Genomic DNA, 12,565 nt, shown 5'->3' on the forward strand with positions numbered 1-12,565 from the left:
AAAAGGGATGTGAGAAATCCAGCTACACTACCACAGTCAACGTCAAATTTATCTTCACAATTCCATAATATTTTGGAACAAGCCAGAAAGTTGTCATTTGTCCTAAGACCTCACTAATGATAGATAGTGCTATCTGTAACTACCAAAAGCATCACACATTTAGGTTACACGAACTGCCTAGGGGGAAAAAGTGCTCAATGAAATGCTAGGGCAATATGAACAAAGTATTTTGACAAAAAACAAAGCAAACTTTAAAGACTAAAGTAAGCCTGAAAGGAGAGAACTATTTCCTTTGCTTTGATCCTCAAAGTCTCTAAACAGGGCTGTTTTTGCTCTTTCTGGAAGGCAGTCACCTGCTTTAGATGTTTATTTTCTTTAAAGCTATTTCTGAAACATTCACAAAGTCACAGGGTCTCAAAATCAATGTTTATTTTAACACATAAAATGTGACATCTAGCACCAATGCCGGTAAATACCAGAATTTCATCTGGTCACCACTCTGGAACCAGTGTAATGTAAGTCCTTGACTTTCAGTCCATGTGTGCTGAAGATTATCATAACACAAAATAGAAATGACACAGCATAAAAATAATTTGATAGATATGTATACAACTACATTTTTTTGTAGTTATGCAATAATCTTTTACTGTTTCATGTAAACAAGTTAACTTAATACCAGTGTTCTTAAACCAGATTTTCCTGGAAGACAATCACAAAGAAAAATGCATGAGCTATACCAGTGAATAACCCTGGAACTGGGCTTTCCATTCTCACTCCATTCCCAAATGAAAAATTTTGTAAAGGTACCTTTTGTTTCCCTAATCTCTTATTTTTTCTTCTTTGTAACTAATTATAATATTGTTCACTATTTAGAGTACTTACATATTTATTTGAAAAGAATAAAACTTTGGTAAATGTAAGTATACAAGACAATAGTTTTGTTTTTTTAAGTAAAAGGACAATTAAGCATTAAAGATACCATATGAAGCAAAAGACAAAACTATTGCCTAATTATGTAAAAGTGAAATATTTAAAATTTACTTATTCCCAAGGCAAACTAATGTTTACTGGTTTGAATTTAGAAAATTATTCGATAGTGATATACTTCTAAAAATTGCATCAGTTTACCTCTAGTTTCCTGAAAATGTGTCAAATCAACCATGTTGCTTCACTATTTACTTTTGGCAGATTTTAGCCTAATCCTAATACCAGTTTTTATTTGAGTAACTGATCTCAATATTTCTTTTAAGCAGAACTTAATGCTGAGGCTAAGTAAACCTAAGATGGATTTCAGGCCCACTGAAAGGCAGGCAGTCATTTTTCATATTGCAGGCAGACCATGGTGGTTGTCATCCATATATCAGACCTCTAAGGACATGCTGGAAAAATCTGTAAACACAATCTTCCCATGCTGTATTCACATGCTTCATTCACATATTTAGCTTACCCAGGTTGTTAGAGGTTTGGGTAAGATGACAAAGTTTCATGACGGCAATTTCTATAAGAAAAAAAAAAAAAGTTCACCAACTATTTATGGAGTACTTAATACTAAGCAATATGCCCAGCAGTGGCTAAATGAAAGTCAAATGAATAACCAAGTATAATGTTTAGAAAGTTTTAAGCTGACACATGTTAAAGCTGCAAGCAACTAAGGAAAAAAAAAGATATACTGGACATTATCAAAATTCAAAACCTTTTTGCTATAAAAGACATAATACCAAAACAAGAAAGATAACCTGCAGAATAGGAGAGAGTATTTTGCAAATTGAACATCTGATGTTCAGTATCCAAAATGTTCTCTTAGACTTAATGAAAAGACAAATAACTCAATTTGAAAATGGGTCAATGATATCTTGTCAAGTGAGACAAGATATTCAACATCTTTAATCTTTAGTTATTAGGGAAATGAAAATAAAAAACATAAGATCTGCCGGGGGCAGTGGCGCATGCCTGTAATCCCAGCAGCTCAGGAGACAGATAGGAGAACTGCAAGTTCAAAGCCAGCCTCAGCAACAGCGAGGTGGTAAGCAACTCAATGAGACCCTGTCTCTAAATAAAATGCAAAATAGGGTTGTGGATGTGGCTCAGTGACTGAGTGCCCCTGAGTTCAATCCCAAGCACACCCCCCCAGAAACAAACAAACACAAGATCCTATTTCACACCTCCTAAGATGGCTGTAGTTAAAACGATGGACAATGGCTTAGGAATACAGTTTGTCAATTCCTTAAAATGTTAAACACAGAGTTCCCATATAACCACTCCAGGCATATACCTAAGAGATCTGAAAAGATGCTCACACAAAAAAAACTTCTACATAAATGTTCACAGCAACACCACTCATTACAGCTAAAGACTGAAAAAGTAAAATGCCACCAAATGATGAATGGATGGACAAGATGTACACATTCATACAAATAAATATTTTTTAGACATAAGAGTAAAAGCATGCCACATTATGGATAAACCTTGAAAACACTGTCTGTGTTGAGTAAAGAAGCTAGACGTAAGAGACCATATAATGTGAATAATTCATGACATGAGCACAATAGGCAGATAAATAGAAATAGAGGTTAGTGACTGCCAGGGGTTAGAGACTGGGGAGAAATGAGTGACTGCTAATGGTATGGAGTTTCTTTTGAGAAAGATGAAAATTTTGTTCTGTGAATATATTTATACTGAATTGTATACTTCAAAAAGGTGAATTTCATGGTATGGGAATTATTATCAATTAAAAAAAATGAAGCAAGGTGTTGTGGCACACTCCTATAATCCAAACAGCTTAGGAGGCTGGGGCAACAGAAGGATTGTGAGTTCAATGCCAGCCTCAGCAACAGCGAGGTGCTAAGCAATTCAGTGAGACCCTGTCTCTACATAAAATACAAAATAGGGCTGGGGATGTGGCTCAGTGGTTGAGTGCCCCTGAGTTCAATCCCTGGTACCAAAAAAAATATATATATATATGTATATATATATATATTTTTAGGAACCCAAAATCTTTATGCCTCAAAAATTTCTACTTGTAAAACTGTATAATGCTTTAGTTAAAACTGAATCCCTTAGCTGGTTGTGATGATGCACGCCTGTAATTCCAGTGACTTGGAAGGCTGAGGCAGGAGGATCACAAGTTTGCAGTCAGCCTGAGCAACTTGATGAGACCATGTCTCAAAAAAAAAAAAAAAAAAAAAGACTAGTAGCTCAGCAACATCTGTCTGGGTTCAATCCCCAGTACCAAAATCAAAAACTGGATACTTTAAGGCATAAAACATTTTAAAATTTTTGTCACATTTATAAAAGGTGCTGGAGTTACAAAATAGATGAGATACAGTTGTACAAGTTAAAAACTGTAGGTGTCACAGATGCAACTTGCATAAAATGTGATTGTTATATCATGTAAAGGAAGCACCAAACAAGGGGAACAAAAATGAATTCTAGGGCTGGGGTTGCGGCTCAGGGGTAGAGTACTCGCCTTGGATGTGCAAGGCCCTGGGTTCGATCCTCAGCACCACATAAAAATAAATAAATAAAATAAAGGTATTATGTACAACTAAAAAAAATGAATTCTATTTAATTAGGTGCATTTTTCTTTATAAACAGATCGGTCTATTTTTTTTAAAGAGAGAGTGAGAGAGAGAGAGAATTTTTAAATATTTATTTTTTAGTTCTCGGCAGACACAACATCTTTGTTTGTATGTGGTGCTGAGGATCGAACCCGGGCTGTACATATGCCAGGAAAGCGCATTACCGCTTGAGCCACATCCTCAGCCCCAGATCTGATTACATTTTACTTTGTTAAAAATAATTTGAATGACTGAAGAAAGTTCACAAAAGTATGAACTGGCATTTTAAAATCTGAGTTAAGAGAAACTACAATATAAAGAGCTAAGTCACCTGTCTGGGTTAATGCCCAATGCTATAGTCTGAATTAGTGTCTCCAAAGGGCCCATATATTAAAGGAGGAAGTGAAATCTTTTGAGATGAAACCTTGTGGGGGAGGTCTTCTGGTCATCGGGGATGTGTTTTCCATAGGACTCTGCCCTTTCCTCTTTCTTTCCTTTTCCTTCCCAGCTATGAGGTGATTGGGCTTTCTCTGTCATGACATACTGCCTTGTCATAAGGCAATGGAGCAAAAGGATTACAGACTAGAAATGTGAGCCAAAATAAACTTTTCCTTTTTTTAAGTTGTTACCTCAGGCATTGTTACATTAACTGCTGCTTACTAACACATCCCATTACAAAGCTATATTAAAAAAAAGCCTGCTGGGCCGGAGGTTTAGTTGAGTGGTAGAGTGCTTCCTTCCACATGCAAGACCTTGACTTCAATCCCCAGCACAGCATGAAAGAAAACAAAAATCCTGCCTTACTTAGAACAAGAACCAAAGGCAAGACAGATAAGTGATCTTAATCCTGAGTCAATGCCTGAGTTCATTGAAGAGTCATAGCTGTTTTACCACATCAAAATCAAGGCCTTGACCACACACAAGCCCAGAAACAGTGACCAGATGATGAAATATCCTCAGAAGATGAAGAACTGGGAATGTACTTACTGATTTTTTCTTTCTGATGTATATAATATGAATATCTTCACTTCGATACTCTTCATCATGTTTTTCCAAGGGAATTTTTTCAAAATCAAAGTCTAGCTGAAGCAGCTATAAATTTAACAAATATACTTTAAACTCAATAATATGAACAAACCTGTGATAAAGAAGGTACAATGGTGGCTATCTTTGTAGGAATACTGATTAGGAAGGGGCACTGTGGAAACCTTCTGAGGTCTTAGAAATGTATATTTTTATGCTGGGTAGTAATTATGTGGCTGAGTGCTTGATATATATGCATTTAACTATGTTTTACCTCAATAAAAATTATTTTAACTATATAAAAATTAATTAAGAGTCCCAAAAGCTCAGTAATATTCTTTATATTCAGGAAAAACATGAAGGCTGGGGCTGTAGCTCAGTGGCAGAACACTTGCCTAGCATGAGTGAGGAACTGGGTTCAATCCTTAGCACTGATGAAAAAAATAAATAAAAATACATCTACATCTATTAGTACAAAAAAAATTTAAAAAAATTTATCATATATTATCTGAGGCAGTCATATTCTTGTTTTCTCATTAACCAAAGCAGTCCATCAGCAGACAAAAGTTGCAGAGCTATACAGATGTACAAAAAGATTTACTTGTAATGGGATGAATTTTTGCCCATAAAAAGGGCCTGGGTCACCACTGGGGGAAAAAGATTAAAAGATACGTAAGATGTTATGTATTGGGTGCAGTGGGGCATGCCTGTAATCCCAGCAGCTCAGGAGACCAAGACAGGAGGATCTCAAGTTCAAAACCAGCCTCAGCAATGGCGACAGGTTAAGCAGCTCAATGAGACCCTATCTCTAAATAAAATACATAACAGGACTGGGGATGTGGCTCAGTGGTTGAGTGCCCCTGAGTTCAATCCCCTGTACCAAAAATAGCTATGTACTACATTTGCAGCTTCCTGTGAATCTTTCTGACTATTAATTAAGTCCCTAAAAACAGGTATGTAGGTCAGAGGTTTCATAAAAATGTAGAGAAAAACAGAGAAGTACAAATTTATCACCTCCTCATTTCTATCATGAATTCTCTTTTTTAAAATATTTATTTTTAAGTTTTAGGTGCACACAATATCTTTATTTTACATTTATATGGTGCTGAGGATCGAACTCAGTGCCTCATGCATGCTAGGCGAGCACTCTACCACTGAGCCACAACCCCAGCCCCTCTATCATGAATTCTCTAAAAGCTCTATATGTATCACTGATATGTTCCCCACAGCCAACAATTAAGAAATATTAAGAACTTTCTCAGAAAAGACAGTGTCACCATTATTATTTTACACGGTTCTGTAGATACAATATCAACTAATTAGATAAAAAATAAAGGATGAGAATAGAAAATGGGGATGGGCTTTGTGGAATAGTGGATTTTAAAGAGTCCCCTACTGGCTGGGTTCATACAAACAGATTGTCCAAATCTCCAAAATTGCCATAAAATACCAGATTAGTCATATATAGCCTCCCTGAAGGGTACTCACTACAAAGATACATCTTATAGTCCTTACCTCAACATATTTTTTCTCAATTTCTGGATTTTCCCCCATTGTACGTTGTTCATAGCAACATATGATACAAGTTTTAGATCCACTGAGATCTTTCAGTGTTTTCAGCAATGGTTCCAAAGACTATAAAAGAAAAACGTATTTCATGACTTCAAAAATTTTCTATTAAGAGAAGGTTAGGGGAGTAAAAGGATTAATTCCCCTATTATTAATTTTTGAATCAATACAACAAAGTACATGTAGTTAACATTTTCTAATAATGATTGGTAAACTCCTCTTAATAATTAATTATTGGCCTGGGTGGTGGCTCAGTGGTAGAGCACTTGCTTAGCATGAATGAGGCACTGGGTTCAATTCTCAGCACCGCATCAAAATAAATGAATAAAATAAAGTCCATCAACATGTAAAAAATTTTTTAAAAATTAATTATTATACTACAGTTTTCAGAAAAAGAATTCAAGTGACTGTGTTTTGAAGTTCCCATGGAAATAAACGAATAGTGTTGATTTCACTCTTAAAAGTAATTTCACTTACTCTAATTTAATGTAGGATTTAAACAATCAACAATTTTTCCTACAAAAGTAAATCTGAACTTAACTTGAACATGGATTGGCTCAATGCTCATTATTTTAAATATAAATGATACCCACAATGCTATCATAAACCAATATTTAAAGAAAAATATTGCAGTGGCACATGCCTGTAATCCCAGCAGTTTGGGAGATTGAGACAAAAGGATCCTGGGTTCAAAGCCAGGCTCAGCAATAGCAAGGCGCTAAGCAACTCAATGAGACCCTGTCTCTAAATAAAATACAAAATAGGGCTGGGAATATGGCTTAGTTGGTCATGTGCCCCTGAGTTCAATCCCTAGTTCCAAAAAAAGAAAAGAAAAAAGAAAAATATTTGATCTAGTAAATCTTGCCACAAAACCATGATTTTTTTTAAAAATGCAACTTAATTCTCCTGGTGAAACATTTCATTGGGAACAACTAAGGGCAGAGGTGGGAGGCTAAGGGGTGATTTTAGGGCTGGAGATGTAGCTCAGTAGTAGAGCACTCACATGTGTAAGGCCCTGGATTTGATCTACAGCCCCCCTAATGTCTGCCATCCCCTAAAAAGTTTTTTTTTTTAAAAAGGTTATCATAGCTTTTCATAACAGATCCAAGTGGTAAAATCCTTTAAAACTTTTGAAGAAGCCTCTAATAAAATGCATACAACACTCTTCTAAACATGATTTGCAGGTATATATGAATGTATATACATAGTCTCTTGTGACTTTTGTTTTATTTTTGCTACAACCATCTATCATCCATAGACAAATATCCTGAATTCAGAGATGTTAAAATGTGAAGAAATGTAGTTTCAGAATACAAAAAACAGTTAATTGATTAGAGAGATTTCACTCACTGAACATTTACCTCCTCGTAGTATATGCAGTCAGCCATCAGTATGTAGTCTGGTGGAGAAGGAAAGTCTTCTATTTCTTCCCCCCTTCAAAATGGCAAACAAGTATCTTAAACTGTTAATAATTTAAAATACTCTTGCTTTATAAGCAAGAGCCAATAAGCTCATTTCGTATTATCATGGCTTTAACGAGATACAATTTAAAACAAACTATGAATTGTTATTTTAAAACAAGCTGAAAGGCCATACAAACCATTTCAGTACCTTGGCTTTAACAGAACCAGTGACAAGATGTTTGTTCATATTAATATTCATCTTCAGCAAGTCTTGCAATTCCTCAAGATCGGTGACCACAACATCTGCCCTATAAAATAACGTTGATTGAGGGGTAAGCACAGGGTGGGTAACTGGCAATATGAGTTTCAAAGCAAAGCGATGTCCCCTCCCTTCAATTCTTACCCGAGGGTAGCAGCCATGAGTCCCACCGCCCAGGTGCCTGAGCCCAACTCCAGCACCGACCGCCGGCTCAACACTTGGGCCCCGTCTCCGGAAAACCCCGGCGTTTCCAAGTATTTAGAGAGCACAATGGCAGCGTCCCAAACAATGCAACCCACACCACCGCAGTCATACCGCTGCAGTCGTAGTCCCATCCCGCTTCTCCAGAACTCTCACAAAGCTCCGCAGGGGATCCTCCACCACCGACTCCACAGCAGCCGCCATCTCTGCCTGCTAAAGGGTGCCGCTCGCTTAGTGACCACTCATCTGTGCGCCGCTCACAGGCCAAGCCTTGAGAGGGGCCCGCGCCTCCTAGTGGCGGACTTGGCACCTCGCGCGTGCGCAAGTCAACAAAGCCCAGAAGGCTGCAGCACCTTGGGTGTAACCCAGCACTAACCGCCCTCTTCCATTTCTTCTCCTGTAAAATGCGCCTGGCTTGAGGAACAGCTAGTTTAAGTCACTTTCCCAGATAAAACTAATATAATCCGCTCTGTGAAAAAACAAAGCAAACACTGGAGCATTTTTACGTGGTTAGAGATTGACTCATACTGTAGTTAACTTAAATCCAGGCAGCTTACCAAAGGTGTCTATTAACTTTCTCAGGAAGTTTCCAAGTGTGCTCCTACTTTTTCCGTATGAATGCATAAAAAGGATTGCTGGAAACTTGCAGCTTGCATTTACCAGTTAAATTTTTTTTTTAATCCCTCTAAAATTTACATCATATAAATTATCTGGGATTATGTAGTTTTAAGTTGCATGAAATAACTCAATGTGTGTATACATATATCTACAGTACTCTAATATCCCCTTGTTCTTTACAATGAAAACACATTTTTTAAAAAGTCTTTTAAAAATTAAGACTGAGGTGATTTAATTAATCTTGTTAAGAACTCTGATACAAAGCACAGTAAAAGGCCACAGACCAGTAAATAAAGAACGTGGCTTTTGACTACTTTACAACCACTGCTACAGCCTGTCACATAACATACTTTTCATCACTTTGAGTGAAGGTATCCAAATGGCAAATAAAAGTTTTACTCGCTTCTGATTAAAAAGTTTAATAAAGCATTAAGTATTTGCTGGTTTAAATATTACCAATCTAAAAAAATATTTTTAAAAAATTTCAGTTAACACAAGATTTATAGAGAAAGTCACTAGGTTTTGAAGGCAAGGCAGTTGGTTCCTATGCCATAAGAACTTTTCCTCTGAACATATGAATTAGTAAAGTAGCAGATTGTATTATAGACCTCAAGTCATTTAAATTTATATAGGTTATTAACATTATCTTTAAATATACAATATAAACAAAATTGTACATACATGGCATATTAACTTTGTGTTCCAAAGCAATAGGCAACTTTTTGCAAAAACAAAAGGCACATCTGAATGAGATACATGCCCTTTGTTTCCTCTATAATTGGGTTATGTATTCTTTGTTTACATTTTGACAAAATAACATACACAGTGCATTCTATTATTTTCATTACACATTTCATTTTTGTCTTCGGCAGCAAATACTGGCATTTAAGACATGGCATTAAAGAATTTAAGAACAGTGGGTGTTATTCACAATTCTCCTAGATGTAAAAACTACAAGTAAAAACCTTCCAGAAGATGGTCAAAGAGATTTAAAAATCAGTAACACCATACACCTCTATATTTGTGTAAATTCATTACCTTAAAAAAAGGCCTCTATTACTCAAATTTGAAAAATTCCACAAAAACACTATCCCCTTTCAGTGCAAACAAAGTCACTTTAAACCATATTTTAGCAGAGTATACAGTGCAAATATAAATTCATTATACTGGCCTTTTGGCAGCACTGAGGATCCAAGACAAGGCAATGCAACTGATCACCTGAGGATATTGGTAAAGGACTTTTGTATTTTATCTTTCCAATTCTTAAAAGCTTATTTGATCAGTAGCATTTCTGAAGAGCATTATTTGTAAAAACAAAAAACAAAAACCAAAAAAACTAAAATACTATGCCTTTTTGAATAAATTAAAAAAAAAAAAGCTTTACATATACTATTCCAGTGTCAATGACTACATATGGCTAAGGTTATTGAGGAGTTTCTGCATTTTCTACCATAGACAGTCTGTACAATGGGGGATGTGAAAACTCTCACTTGTAAGTCTTTGGTGGAAGTTTTGGTAGGGCTTGAATTCTGCCTTGGTGGAACAGGGGGAGCTTGAGGATGAGCAAGACTGTTGTGATAGCATCGACATGGTACCCTTGGAGAGGGTGTGCTAGGAGGAGTGCTTGGTGAATTTGGACATGTTCTAATGTCTCTGAGCCAGTCTGGATCTCTGTGAAGATGTCCCAGTGGAGGTGGCTGAAGATTAAACAGACAGTTTATAAAGTGTTCTGGAGGTCGAAGGCGAACTGGTGGAGGGGTATCAGGAAGAGGATCTGTTGGCGGAGGTGGAGGTGGACTATGCAGAAGTCCATTAAATGCACTGGTAGGAACAGGAACTCTGGGTTTTATCTTTGGGGGAGGAGGCTGTCTTGGTGGAATAGCAGGAGGGTCGTCATCAGATTTCACAGTTCCCTTTAAAACAAAAAGTTATATGACTATACTTCTTTTCTCCTGAAAAACTTACAAGGCAATTTTAAAAGTCTGAAAAATTCTTCACACAGAAGAATTTTTTAACTCAACACACAAATTAAATCCAGAAGCTCAAAGTAAATTAATCTGGTTTAATTATCAGATTTATAAGTACATCACTTCTAGTTTAATCAAGGGCTCTGTTTAATACTTCTACATATGAGATATTTTAATTGAAGTCTTAGAACATAAAGCTTCAATTTATCTTGCTTTGCGTTACTATTTCATAAATTTAAGAAATTCATGAATTTTAATTATAAAAATAGGTAAGCAAAAATAATATAGAGTTTTGTAGATGTGAAAGGACATGATGTTAAGGAGACTTAATGTCCAGCTTCTCCTGATTAAGCATTTACTTCTACTTTTCCCAGTGACACTCAGAACAGTGGATTTAAAAGGGTCATCCAAGGACCAGCAACATCAGTACCAGTAGGGAACTTGTTAGAAAAGCAAATTTTTTAAAAAATTATTTGTTCTTTTTAGTTATATATGAAAGGAGATTATATTTTGAGATATTATACATACATGGAGTATAACTTCCGATTCTTCTGGTTGTACATGATGTGGAGTCATGTATTCATTTATGAGCATAGGAAAGTTATGTCTGATTCATTCTACTGTCTTTCCTATTCCCATTCCTCTTTCCTTCCCTTCATTTTCCTTTGTCTGAGCCAGTGAATTTCTATTCTCCCCTCCCCACTGCTTATTGTGAGTTAGCAACTGCACATTGGAGAGAACACTGAGCCTTTGGTTAGAAAAGCAAATTTTTGAGCCCTCACTCCAGATCTACTGAATCAAAAACTCCAGGAGTAAGGGTTAACATATCAGGTTTTAACAAGCTTTCCAAAAATTAAATTTGAAAAGCTGATGGAAAGTTGGAAGAATCCTTCACATACTAGTACCAGAAAAAAAGTGTATTTCTGAGTCTGTGAATCAGCACCCCCCCCCCCCGCTTTTTTAAAGGAAAGGTTTTTTTTATAAGAATTAAACAACTACTAAAAGCATTTTTCAAATACAACAATATAAATGTGGAAAATGATAAAGAAAAGCCAAAATACAACAAATTCGTAAAAATAAAGTCCTATCTTGAAAATCCATAAATTTTTAAATAAAGTAAGGCAAATCCAGGTCCTGTTGACTACCTTTGAATTTGAAGCATCTTGGTCAAACTTTCTTCGAGGAGGAAGTGGAGGAGGAATCAGTAGCTCTTCACTTGGTTTATTTAAACTACCACATGAACTGAAGACAGACTCTAGGGAGGCAAAGATTAGTTTAACCACAATTTACAGTGCAATTAATCCAACAAAACTTCATTGCAACTGTGATCACTTCTGCCATGGCATTTATCAGACTGTAATGCCTGTTATATATTATCTATCTTCTCTTCTAAAATGTAAGCTCTCTTAGGACAGCTCATTTATTTTGTATCCCTAGTACCTAACACAGTTCCTGGTACACAGTATATATGATAGCTAAGTGAAGGCACATTATTTAGTTATGATTAATAATGAGACTCCTCCTCCAAAAGTCTTTTTAAAATCTAAAACAAAACCAAACAAAAACATGAATGTATATATGTAGTTACTTTTAGAGAAAAATTATCCTAAGCAGAAAACATTTACTCTGAAGCAGCTACAATCAGGTTCATGACTACACAGGTAATAAAATCTCCATATAGGAGACCATAAAGTAGGGTTATATATCATATAACTCTCTTTGCAAATCTCTTAATAATAAGGTATATGTTATAGAGTCACACTGAAGAAAATTTACAAAATAATAAAGTATTAGAGGAAAATTACTCCTGAACAGGTCAACTAGGTACAGAATAAGAACTATTTTTATTTTGATCAATTTCTTTTGTCTTATTTATATGGTTTTAAAGAACTCTAAAATTATGGTCCAACTCCCCATTTAATTTTTCTCCACATTCACAGTTATTATAGAGACATTCATCATGTCTTA

At 35.8% G+C, this 12,565-nt stretch overlaps 1 protein-coding gene and 1 pseudogene across 1 annotated transcript in view; both read right to left on the reverse strand.

Annotated features, from left to right (window-relative positions):
- Positions 1 to 412: 412 nt before the first annotated feature.
- On the reverse strand, positions 413 to 8,282 carry LOC144372708 (protein N-lysine methyltransferase METTL21D-like; annotated as a pseudogene).
- Positions 8,283 to 10,030: 1,748 nt separating this feature from the next.
- Positions 10,031 to 12,565, reverse strand: part of LOC144372714 (son of sevenless homolog 2-like) — a 40,410-nt gene continuing 37,875 nt past the window's right edge. The window contains 2 exon segments of the mRNA XM_078035995.1: positions 10,031 to 10,543; positions 11,743 to 11,852. Coding sequence (XP_077892121.1) covers positions 10,031 to 10,543; positions 11,743 to 11,852 — 623 coding nt within the window.

Source organism: Ictidomys tridecemlineatus, unplaced genomic scaffold, assembly GCF_052094955.1.
Source record: "Ictidomys tridecemlineatus isolate mIctTri1 unplaced genomic scaffold, mIctTri1.hap1 Scaffold_148, whole genome shotgun sequence".
Classification (NCBI taxonomy): Eukaryota; Metazoa; Chordata; class Mammalia; order Rodentia; family Sciuridae; genus Ictidomys; species Ictidomys tridecemlineatus.